This window comes from Vitis vinifera, chromosome 5 (genome assembly GCF_030704535.1).
Source record: "Vitis vinifera cultivar Pinot Noir 40024 chromosome 5, ASM3070453v1".
NCBI lineage: Eukaryota > Viridiplantae > Streptophyta > Magnoliopsida > Vitales > Vitaceae > Vitis > Vitis vinifera.
Genome location: NC_081809.1, coordinates 17,407,928 through 17,420,415, shown reverse-complemented (window position 1 = coordinate 17,420,415; position 12,488 = coordinate 17,407,928). Strand labels below are relative to the sequence as shown.

Sequence of the window (12,488 nt, the reverse complement as noted above, 5' to 3'; positions counted from 1 at the left end):
CTAATAAAACTATCAAAGTCCCTCATGCTGTTATGGGTAGAAAGTTGTGGGAGATGGGAATTGAGGGCCTTGATGGGGTCAGTGGAGGCAAGGGCAAGCCTACACCCATAGGACCTTCAGGGAGCAGATCATTTGTTATGGAAGGAGTTACTTATGCGGATACACCAAAAAATCATCCAAAAATTTTGAGTGATGTAGCATGGGTCAAGGTGGCAGAATCCTGTCTCCAAGGCAGGCCTTCAGCAGCTGCTTGGTGGGTAAGTGGAGAGCCAAGGATGTTCCAGTTCCTCATTTCAGAGATGTCCAAAGATGGGCATTCCATTGGTGGAGCATTTTGGTAAAAAGGATGTGCATGGCAATGAAGATACAATGGTGGTAGCTCCTCATGGAACCTTGAACCGATGGGCCCCATTGTTCTATGAATATGAGTCTATCAAATCATGGTGAGAGTGGGAGCAAAAAGGTTGTTTTTGGTGGAATCAAATAATTGTACCTAATTTTAAGAAGTTTATTTGATTTATTCCTGTTTTTGTGCATATATAAATTAGTTGACTATATAAATTAGGAAAGTTGTAATTAGAGGATTTGTAGGAAGAATTTTAGGAGTAGGTCAGCTATCTTATTTGGTTTCCATTTATTGTACAAGTTTGAAACTTATACGTATACCTGGACTATTTTTTCCTTGAGCAAATGAGAAGATTTCTTATTTTGTAACATGGTATCAGAGCTGAAAAAAAATTTCCTACTAGATTTTCCTTCTTCTTCTTCACCTTCATTGCCAAGCCTTGCCTATCATATTCACAACCTTATATTGCCATCAACCCTTATTTATCCCCTACTTCTTCCTTGGTTTTCTTCTTCAAAGGACGGAAGAAACTTTTGCTGGAATCTTGTCAAACCAACCCAAGACAACAACCCATTTCAATAATCCCACAATCCAGATTACAACTGAGAAGCTCAATGGGCATAATCAGCAAAACTTTTCCTTAGAAGTAGAGAGAAAATGGGATGTTTACATGGTACCATTGAGGTACCAAAACAATTTGATCCATCTTTTGAATCATGGGATGCTGAAAATTCCATGATATTGTCATGGCTGCTGAATTCAATGCAACCAGAAATTGGCAAACGTTTTTTGTTTCTTTCTTTGGCTAAGGAGGTTTGGACATTGTGTCACAAACATACTCAAAGAAAGGAGACACTGCTCAAATCCATGAACTAAAGACCATGATCTATGACACTAAGCAGAAAGATCTCTCAGTGATAGCCTACTACAACACATTAAAAGTCTTGAGGCAAGAGTTGGATCTCTATCAACATATTGAAATGGAATATGCGTATGCAACAAGGCTAGCTAAGATGATTGAACAGGATCAAATCTTTAATCTTTTGGCTGGATTAAATCCACAGTTGGATCGGGAAGAGGTCAAATACTTGGAAAATATCCTCTTCCATCCTTACATGAAGTTTATTCCTATGTGTAGTGAAGAGTCTAGAAGGGTTGTCATGACGGGACCAACTCCACAAGAGAATTCAGCACTCAATACAATTCAAGACAGCAATCTTGGACTTCCAAAAGGGGGAGAAAATGAGAGTAGATGGTCTGATCATTGCAATAAGCCAAGACACACTAGAGAGACTTGTTGGAAATTGCATGGAAAGCCACCATCAAGGGCCAAGGACAGCCACAAGTGCAACAAGCAGTTCAGAACCAGCAAAGGATTTTAGTGTGAAGCAATGAATGCACTATCATTTGAGACACCAGGTTCAACATCAACCTCAAACAATCTCCCTTTTATAAAAGAACAACTAGATCTCTTGTATAAGATTATACAAGAATCTAATGTTTCCTCTTCCTCCACTTCTTGTGCTTTTGCACAGTTAGGTACTTTTAAAACAACTCTTAGTACTTCAAGTATTCTTCATTCTAACTCTTGGATTATCGATTCAAGGGCAACTTATCACATGACTAAAGAGTCTAATATTTGTCTATCCTACATTTCACATTATAATAACCAAAAAGTAGAGATTGCTAATGGATCTTTGACTCCCATTAGTGGTAAAGCCAATGTTCCAATCACTCATAATATCACTTTTTCATCTGTTTTACATGTCTCAAATGTGTCATGTAACTTATTATCCATCAATAAATTAACAAAATCTCAAAATTGTTCTATAACTTTTTATTATCCCTCATCAAATTCCCAAAAAAAAAAACCTTACATATAATTAGAGATTTTAAAAAATTAAAATGAACCCCTATAAAAATATAAATTTTATTTTGAATTTTTATATATAAAAAATAATTATATTTAAATACCACCAAAAAAAATTTACACAAAAATAATGTTATAAATTTAAACAAAATTAACAAAAAAAAAAAAATTACTTTATAGAGTTAATTCCACTCACCTTCTTTTAGATTCGGGTTGAATATACTTAGTCACTATATCCCATTCATTTGTTAATTTTACTTACTTTCATTTTAACTCAAAAGAAAGGAGTTATTTAAATAAATTTCAAGTTAATAATGGCCAAGTGTATTTAATGCAAACCTTAAGGAGCGTAGTATATTTAATCCAAATGAGTGAAATTAACCTTTACTTTTATTAAGTTAAATAAAATTAAAAAGAAAATAAAATATTTTATAAAATATACTAAATATCCTTACTTATTGTTCCTTTTTATTCTATCCTTATTGTTTTTTTAATAAAATTAAGTTTTTATTATTTTGTATTTTATATTTTATTAAATAATTTTTCCATGGGATAATCCCTTCCATCACTTGAAAATTTTAAATTTATTCATATTAATTGGATTTATGTTTAGTCTTAACCATTGAAGTGAATATAACTAATAAAATACTTTGAACTATAGACAATAATAAGTATTAAATAATTTTTACATGGTATATATTTTTTTTATAAGAAAAGAAATTGTATTAAAAAGAGGCGCTAAAAAAGCGGCCCAATAAATACAAGAAAGATACACTCACCCCCTTAACAGTTGAAACAAAAAACTATCCAAAAGGATATACAATAGACAACCCCTCCCTCAAGAAGAACCCACCCAATCGATGAAATTTATTAACGTCGAAGGACCATCTTTTATAAACAAGTTAGTCTCCGACCATAATAAGTACACAAAGGAACCTTTTAGCCTTTGGATCGACAACACGTCGTCTTCAAAGGTGTGTATGTTTCTTGCCTTCCAAACTGTCCAAAAAATGCAGAAGGGGCCCATTCTCCAAACTTTCTTACATTTCTTACCCACGAAAGACCCATTCCAACTCAAGAGGGTTTCCCTAACTGAAGAAAGGACCACCCACAAAACTCTAAAAAGAGAAAAGAACATCTCCCACAAAGCCCTTGTCTTTACACAATGAAAAAGTAAGTGATCCATGGATTCCTCATTTGAATGACAAAGAAAACACCTATTTGCTAAAGCCCAACCCCTCTTCTAAATTTGGTCCAAAGTTAAAACTTTTCCCCACAAGGCCTCCAAAGCAAAGAAGCTTATTTTTTGCTGCGCACAGGAATTCCAAATGATCTTCATTGGGAAGTAAACTGAAGATTCCGGCCCTAAGGCTTTATAAAGAGACTTTATATAGAATTTACCACTCTTTGTTGGCGGCCATAGCACCCCATCCTCCTCAACCAAATTCACTCTCTTCCCACCCAGCCATAACAAAAGCCTCTCCACCTCATCCACCTCCCAATCATTGAAAGGTCTAATAAAACGAGGACTCCAGCTCCCCCAACCTTTTGAGACACTCCAAACATCCTTCACCCAAGCCTCTTTGAAAACAACTAAGGCAAATAAAAAAGGGGAAGGAAACACACAAAGGTGTGTCGCCACACCACTTATCCCTCCAAAAACTCACCCTCTGCCCATTACCCACCACAAAGGAGAGCCTACTGTGAATGAGGTGCCAAAGCTTCCTAATTGCTTTCCACAACCCCACACCATATCCCCCTCTTACTTCGCAAGAACACCAGCCACCTCGATCCTCCCCATACTTCCCCCTTATTTCTTGATTCCAAAAAGCCTCTCTCTCCTTTACAAAACATCGGTTTCATTTGCCAAGGAGAGCCTTATTGAAAATAGTAAGACTCTTAACCACTAAACCCCCTTTTTTTTATCTGAACAAACAGTCACTCACCTTACCAAATGAGGTTTTCCCTCAAGAGCCCCACCACCCCATGGAAAATCCCTCTAAATCTGCTTCAGCCTCAATCTCACTGACCTTGGTAAGTAAAGGATAGACATGAAGTAAATAGGCAAACTCAACAGCGTGCTTCAAATCAAGGTAATTCTCCCACCCTTAGAGATGTATTGTCACTTCCACCATTTGAAAAAAAAAATTCATGGTATATTCTCTTCCACCATTTGAAAATTTTAAATTTATTCACATTAATTAGATTTATATTTAGTTTTAGTCATTGCAGATAATATAACTAATAAAATGCTTTGAATTGTAGATAGTAATAAGCATCTTATACTTTATTTAAGTCGATATATGAATTCATTAAAAGTTTAAATATCAAATAAATGTTCTTAATTTCATGTAGTTTATTTGATTTATTCCTGATGTTGTGCATATTTCAATTGGTTGACCATATAAATTAGGAAAATTGTAATTTAGAGGATTTGTAGAAAGAATTTTAGGAGTAGGTCAACTATCTTATTTGGTTTACATTTATTGTACAAGTTTGAAAGTTGTATATATATACATATATACACATATTTTTTCCATGAGTAAAAAAGAAGATTTCTTATTTTCCAACAGTTTTAACCTTTTTGATATCATAGGTTTGAATAAGGAAGCTAGAAAGGGTGGGATTATTAGGCTAAATCTTCGGCTAATTAAATAGAACTCTTAGGCTAGAGAGCTTGGGCTAAAGGATAGGATGGTAAGGGCCAACTTGGCTAGGCTTAGGTTAAGTGAAGGGAGTTTGGGCTCGGGGAAAAGGGTTAGGCATATGGATTTGAGCTAGAAGCTAGCTAGTGGGCTATATATGGAGGGGCCTAAATCAAAATGGATCATTTCCAAAAGAAAGGTGAAAATGGGCCACCAAGATTTAAAAGGGATGAACCTTCGTTGAGAAACAACATGGTCTCACTATGACGGTCAAAAAGGTGTTGGGAGAGATTTTATCAATTTCTCAATATGGTCTATCCTTCAACAAAGAGGAGACCAATGGCAAGGTGTTTTAGTCCTAGCTCAAAGAAGCCTTCTTATGGTGGTTCGGAGAGTAACATGGGCTTTACATTGCTTATTTTGGAGATAGGTCTTTGTCTCCTTCCTTATAGAAGGAGGTGTTATTTGCTCTCTCTGAGATGAATGGGGACAAAGCGCCAAGGTCAAATGATTCTTCTAAGGCCTTTTGGACATTTTGTTGGCCTATAGTGGGTAAGGAGGTGATGTTGTTTTTCAAGAATTTTCATCCAAAGGAGGTTTTTAGGCACAATCTCAATGTCACTTTTCTAGCTCTTGTTCCTAAGAAGGGAGGGGCGGATGACATTAAGTATTTTAATCCAATCAACATGGTGGGTAATATCTATAAACTTCTTGCTAAAGAGCTAGTGAATAGGCTAAAGAGGGTGGTTGAGAAGGTGGCGTCAGATTTTGAAAATGCCTTTGCGGGAAGTAAGCAAATGAGGTAGTTGATTCCATGAAGAGAAGCTTTAAGGTAAGTTTAGTTTGCAAATTGGATGTAGAAAAGGCTTACAACCATGTGGGTTGGAACTTTCTCGTTTCATTGATGGAAAAAACGGGCTTTAGTGTGAAATTGAGAAATTGGATTCAATTTTGTGCCTCTTCTATAAGGATGTTAGTGTTAGTTGAAGGTTTCCTTTCAAAGTTCTTCTAGATTGGAAGAGGTTTATGGTAGAGTAACCCTCTCTCACCTTATCTTTTTGTGTTAGTTATGAAAGCTCTGAGCAACCTAATCTCAAGAGCTAAGTAGGGAGGGTTTATTCATGGTTTCAAAGTAGAAGCAGATGGGAAAAAGGTTTCCAAGTCCCCCACCTACTATTAGCATATGATACTTTTCTTTTTTGTGAGACTAATTTGGATCGACTAAGATATTGGAGGTGGATTGTTATTGACTTTGAGGTCATGTCAAGTTTGAAAATTAACCTTCAAAAGAGTAAGCTCATCTAGTAGGGAATGTGGATGGTTTGGCTTCTTTACTTAAGTGCAAGGTTAGGCAGTTTCTCACTTCTTATCTCGATCTACCCTTGGGAGCCTCATAAGTCTTCTATTATGTGGAATGCTATTGAGTAAAGATTCAATAGGAGATTAACCTCTTGGAAGAAGCAATATTTGTCTAAGGGAGGTAGATTAGTTCTTATCAAGAGTACCCTTTCAAGTTTACCAATCTACTCTATGTCCCTCTTTGCTATTTCTAAGAAGGTGATAAACAAATTAGAAAAGATTCAAAGAGATTTTTTGTGGGGAAATCTATGAGAATGCAACAAGATGCACTTAGTAAGCAAGCCTAAGGTTTGCAAAGAAAAAAATTTAAGAGGTTTGGGTATTAGAAGATTGAAGGTTCTCAATCAAGCCTTACTTGCCAAATGGTAGCAAAGGTTGGCTCTTGAGCAAGAGAGCTTATGGAGGAAGATCATTAAAGGGAAATTCAGGGAAATGGAAGGGAGAGTGGATTTCTTGTGAGGTGAAGGAGCCCTTAGGTACAAGTATAGGGAAAGACATTAGAAAAGATTAGGAGGATTTCAGCCATAGGATAATCATATAGATTAAAAATGGTAGAAGAACAAAATTTTGGAGAGATAGCTGGATGGGGGAGATCAGTCTAAAGGAAGCTTTTCCTCTGCTGTTTAGTTTAGCTTCTTATCAAACTGCCACAGTTGCAGACCTATGGGAAAGGAGAGACAATGGAGGTGAGTGACCGATGCAATTTAAAAGACCCTTCTAGAATTAGGAAATGGAGGGGGTCTCCTAATTTTTGGAACTTATATATACAGCAAAAGTGCAAAATGTAAGAGAAGATTTTTTTTGATAGGTCACGTAGGAGAAGATATCATGGTTTGAAAGAGGGTAGGAAGGGTTTTTTCAATGTAAAGTCATACTACAGTTCTTTGTCCACTGAATCCAGAGTGAGGTTCCCATTAAGGAAATTTGAGGTTCTCATGCTCCTATGAGATCTTGTTTTTCAACCTGGGAAGCAGTTTGGGGAAGATTTTAACTATTGATATGTTAATGAAGAGAGGGTAGTTGATGATTAATAGATGTGGTCTTTACAAAAAGAGCGAAGAGTCTATTGACCGTATCTTGATTCGTTGTGAGAAGACAAAGGGGTTATGGATGTTTCTCTTAGCAATTTTTGGTTTGAAAGAGGCTTGATTCATTGTGAGAGAAGAAAGGAGTTATGGATGTTTCTCTAAGCAATCTTTGGTTTGAAACAAGCATTTCTAGAGCTTATTAGAAATTTGCTTTCTAAATGAAAGTTTAAGAGATTGGATAAGAAGAGACACCTGTTTGACAAATAGCTCCTATGTATTTGTTCAAGTACATTTGGAAAAAGCGTAACTATTGAATCTTTAATGGTGAAAAGCTCTCATATCAGAGATCAAAAGAGAACCCCATTAGAGCCCTCTTGGAATGGACAAACGCTTCGCTAGATTTGGGAATTTCATTGATGCTTGACTTCTTAGATGGTCTTAGTTGCAGGTAGCTATGGGTGTCTTTTTTTTTTCTTTTTTTGTTCTTGTTCTTGTTCTTGGTTGTTACATGTTGGGTTTTTTGTTTGGTTTTTCACATATACTTGCTATGTACATAGGGTGCAGCCCTTTTTTTTTGGATCTCTTTTAATATATTTGCTCTGAATGCTAGCTAAAAATAAATAAATAAAAGAACTAAAATAAGAAATAAACAAACAATGAATTCATGAAATTTACCACAAAGGAGTACTTTTAAAAACCTAAAGAATAAATACAGTCATTTGAGGAAAACTGCAAAAAAAATCCTAAAAAGTATGCTCATTGGATGACGAAAAATTCACAAATGAATTTGTTTCAATGACATGGAAAACATATGGAATTTCCAATACCATTTCCATGGCAATGAAAACCCCTATCATAAAGAAATTATTCGAGTATCTCTTGAAACGAAGCAACTGCTAACAAAAAAACAAAAAGAAAAAAAGACAGCCTGTCTAGGGGCATTTCAATGCATTTTTATTTTTTTTATCTTTAAAATAAGAAATATCAAGGCTGGAAACAAATTTGTTTAATGAGAATGAGTTTAAAAATGAAATGAAGATAAAAACTACAAAACAGAAATCACAAAACCAGAAGCTTCAGTGCTAAAGTTCACACAATAGTTTTTCTCATCCGAATCCAAGATTCATCTGAGTTCCCAGATTTAAACAACCTACCCATTTGAATTTCTTCAAATTATGGTTTGAATTTCTAGATCTTAACCAAGTTTTCCTTGTCCAGATTTTCTTAAAAACAAAAAGGAATAGCACAGTTTATAAACAACAGAAAGCATTCTGGCAAAATCCTTCCACTATATAGTCACAAGTTTATAATCGATTCATAAACACTTAATAATTCTCTAAATCAAAATAAAATGAGTTAAATATCTTTTACATGGTGAATCAAAACAAACACAACGCTTCAGAACCAAACAATAGCCTATCAAAATTAATCCCTGATAAGGTAAACAAACATGGAGAAACAATCCTTCTCGCATATATCTCATAATAGAAAAAGAAAAGGATATGAAATTTAAATTTTATCCAAATCAATTGTACTAAATTCAGTTGAATAAAGGTCTTTTCATTTCCCAGGCCCTGAATAATGGAAATCAAATTTTCCATCTTTTAAGGGGTTTTGTTGACAAGAAGACAAATCCAATTCCAGATTTTTGGTTGTTCTGTATCTTAAATTTTAATCAAACAGAATAAAACAAAGACTATAAACTTTGTATCCTAAATTTTTTTTCTGCAGCCACCAAGGCACAAGTCAACCACAAGAAGGAAATCAAAATAGAGGAAAGCCATTGCCGAACAGCCAAAGGGTGATCGGGACACCTCAGGAGGAGTGTACTAAAATTTCAATCAAATGAAGTAAAGAAAAAACAGCAAGAATCTAAAGTTTTGTTTCCCAAGTTTTCTCGGCAACCAAACTGTGCCCAAGCAAAAGAGGGAAATCAAAAGGGGGAATGTGGTTTAAAATTTTAATCAAATAAAAAAAATAAAAAATAAAAAAACCAATGATTCAACACTTTGTATCCTAAAAATTTTTCTCAGCAATCAAAAAGACCCAAGAAAACCAAAAGTGGTGGTGTGGGTACCTCGGGAGTGGCCCGAGGGTAATGAATACCGGCGGAAACAAGCATCCGCCGCTTGCCATCGATGAGGAGAGCTCTGTGATCGTAGCTCACATTGAAAGGCGCGAACGACACGCCCAGCTGAATTGTCAAAGAAAAACACAGAAGTGCGGCAAACAAAGCTCTGCCGGGAAACATTTTCCGGGAGAGGAGAGAATTTTTATGGCGAAGAACGAGACGACATATGAGTGTAGAGATGAACGGCAGTAGGTAGGGGTGGAGTACAAGAGGAAGTATGGGTGTGTGGCCCACCCGCAGGCACGTAAGCAACTGCCGCTTGATTTTGGACTGGGACTGTCCACCAATAGAGACAGTCCGTTGAGCCTTGCCTTGCAATTTCTCCTTTGGTTAAAAAAATTTGCATAGAAACTAATTTGTAAATTGTTATTTTGAATAAAGAAATTATAATTATATTAATTTTATTTACCCATTCAGTTTAATATATTAATCTTATTACTACATTTATCCATAAATTTGTTATATACCTAAAATACTTTTCTTATTCTACTCATGCACACTTATCTACTTTCCTCCCTTTTTCTCTCAACCCTTTTCTATTTAACAATAAACTCAAAGAGAAAATATCTTTGAGCATTATTTTTAAATGAATTTTGACTAAAAATAAAAAACTTGTGAAAAAAGTTGAAAAATAATTAGGAAAAATTAAGAAATTGTTTAAAAATGGTAAATCATAATAAACAAAAAAGGGCAAGAGAAATGAGGGAAAAAAAAAAAAAAAGATTCATATCATGTTATCTGCACCTAAAAGGTAGACACCATGCAAATATAGCATAATGGACACTAAGGAAGGGTCTAGACCCGTTAGGTCCAACATTGTGCAAATTTTTAACCTTAATGTGTTAGGAATTAAGGAGAGAGATTGTTGTGTATATTAATTTACCTAATACATCAATGTCATGTGTAAAATCCGGCTTTTATATTCTTCATTGTTCCTCTCTTAACGAATTCTATACTTTTTCTTATATCCTTCGTATGCAAAATCACTATTTGGTACACCAAAAGTTATAGCCATGAATGTTATCAATAATGTAGATGGTTAAAAAGTTGTAGTTGTCAACCAAAATCATGTACAAAAGAAGATGAATGACGAGGGCCATCAAAATAGGAGAACAAAACACCTTATTGAAGCTTGAATAAGGAAAGAAAGTAGATTTATAAATCAAAATTAATCAAAGAAAAAAACAAGGTAAAAATTTGAGGTGCAAGGAAAATCTTCGAATAAAAGAAATTAGCTAATAAAAAAAAAAGCAAATAAGGCATAATAAAAAAGTAATGTCTAAATAATAAATAAGGAATAATATCACTCTATCCAAATCAGAAGAGAAAATTGTTTTAAAATTCACCTAATCACAAACTCAAACACACATCTGATCCTATGTAATTTATCCATTATTTAGCATTTGTTTTTACATTTGTCCAATACGTTTATCTCTATCAATTCCTTTCCATCTCCTTACAAGAATCCTAAGTCATTAATCACTCAATACAATCTAGGTTCAACTAAACTCTTACATGCTTTACATGGATTGGCATTCTCATTATCCTTGTGCCAAGAATGTTTCCAAGAGGGAACACATTTATTATATACCCAATGGGACCTTACGAAGGTATGATGGTAAGAAGAAAGGATCCAAAAGTAATTGAGACAAATAACAATGGTAAAATAGAAAATATGTGAGAAGATATAAAAAAAAGATCAATGAAATCCTTGATCAATTCAAAGAGTTAAACACGCAAAGTGGCAAAAATACACAACCAGTCATAGGGAAAATGGGGAAAAAGAAGGAGCCGATAGGATAATTTTTGGAGTCACCACAAAGGGCAACCAATAGAACAGGCTAAATAGGCAAGATACTTAAGAGGTTGGTGAAAAAATTAGGGGTAGTGAGAGTTGAACAAGGTGGTGTTTAATCTTAGGGCATGAAACTAACAACAACTACATGAGACAAATGCTTGGGAAGCAAGAGGGTGTCATAGTCTAAGATAGGTAATAAGAAAATAAACCGAGATAAGCAACTCAACAACATAATAGCAGTTAGGAAACATGACCTAACTCATTGTTTTACCAAGGGACAAGAAAAGATGATGGCCTCAAACAGACAATGGGTAAGGGAACTGGTAACAACAATTCAATCACCTAACAAATGATAACAGGCATGATTCCTCGGTTAAGTCAAATTAGGGGCCAAGGCACAATATGGGCTCCAATGAGGTAGCCCATTAATATTGCCCTCATCACGCAACAACAAGGGAATATGCACTTTGGGACTAGTGACGCCAACTAGGGAACAAATTGCTAACATTGTTTATGAGGTGTGTGGACCTTTAGCCAGCCAAATGCCTCGATTTATGTTCAACAAACCTTACCTGAAGTGGATTGACACTGCACATGAGTTCCATGTGGATGTTAGCCTTCAAAGTTCTCATTATTTTCAAGAGATGGCACATTTTCAACAATCAAACATGTTAGGCGGTTTACCATACAATGTGTAGAGTTAGGTTGTAATAATTACATAAAGTTAATTATTTTTCCTAATTGATTAATGGAGCAACTTTTTCATGGTAATTAGAAGTTTTTTTTTCTTGTTTTTTTTAATGAATTTGCCAAAACTCAAACAAGAGATAACAAGTTCGAATGGATGTAGATTACATGTTACATGCTGAGAGTAAATTTGTTAAACTTGTAAACATAAAAAATTTTAATGAAATAAATTATCACTAAATCGATGTTAAAAAAAATGTGGTTCCTCAATTCGATAAAATTTGGAATCAACAAGTGATAGGTATTACACACATTTGACACATGGTATATTTTAAAAGATGACATACGATCAAATTTGAAAGATTATAAAATTTAATCTTTTAAATAAAATTAAATCTTTCAATTACAGTCAAAGGATAATTAAAAAAAATTAATACTCTTATTGAAAAATTCTTATAGGAAATAAATATTCAAAGTTAAAAGAGAATAAATAATAAATAAATATTCTCTTGACAAGTTTTTTTAATGGAAAAGACAAGTTGCTAGAATCAAGCAACTGAATCTTAGGGAATTTCAAATTTTGATTTCTTAATTTTACCTATAAATAAGGGAGACTTCATTTAA

General features: G+C 34.5%; 1 protein-coding gene across 2 annotated transcripts in view; it reads right to left on the bottom strand.

Moving 5' to 3' along the window:
* The window catches only part of LOC100250380 (beta-galactosidase 9), a 152,041-nt gene extending 142,350 nt beyond the window's left edge, over positions 1–9,691 (bottom strand). The window contains exon 1 of one of the 2 annotated variants that reach the window (XM_002263349.4): positions 9,326–9,691. In XM_002263349.4, the coding sequence (XP_002263385.1) occupies positions 9,326–9,499 (174 nt within the window). In that variant the 5' untranslated portion in view covers positions 9,500–9,691. The remainder of the gene's footprint in view (positions 1–9,325) is intronic. The other variant, XM_059736995.1, reaches the window with a different exon arrangement.
* Positions 9,692–12,488: the final 2,797 nt, after the last annotated feature.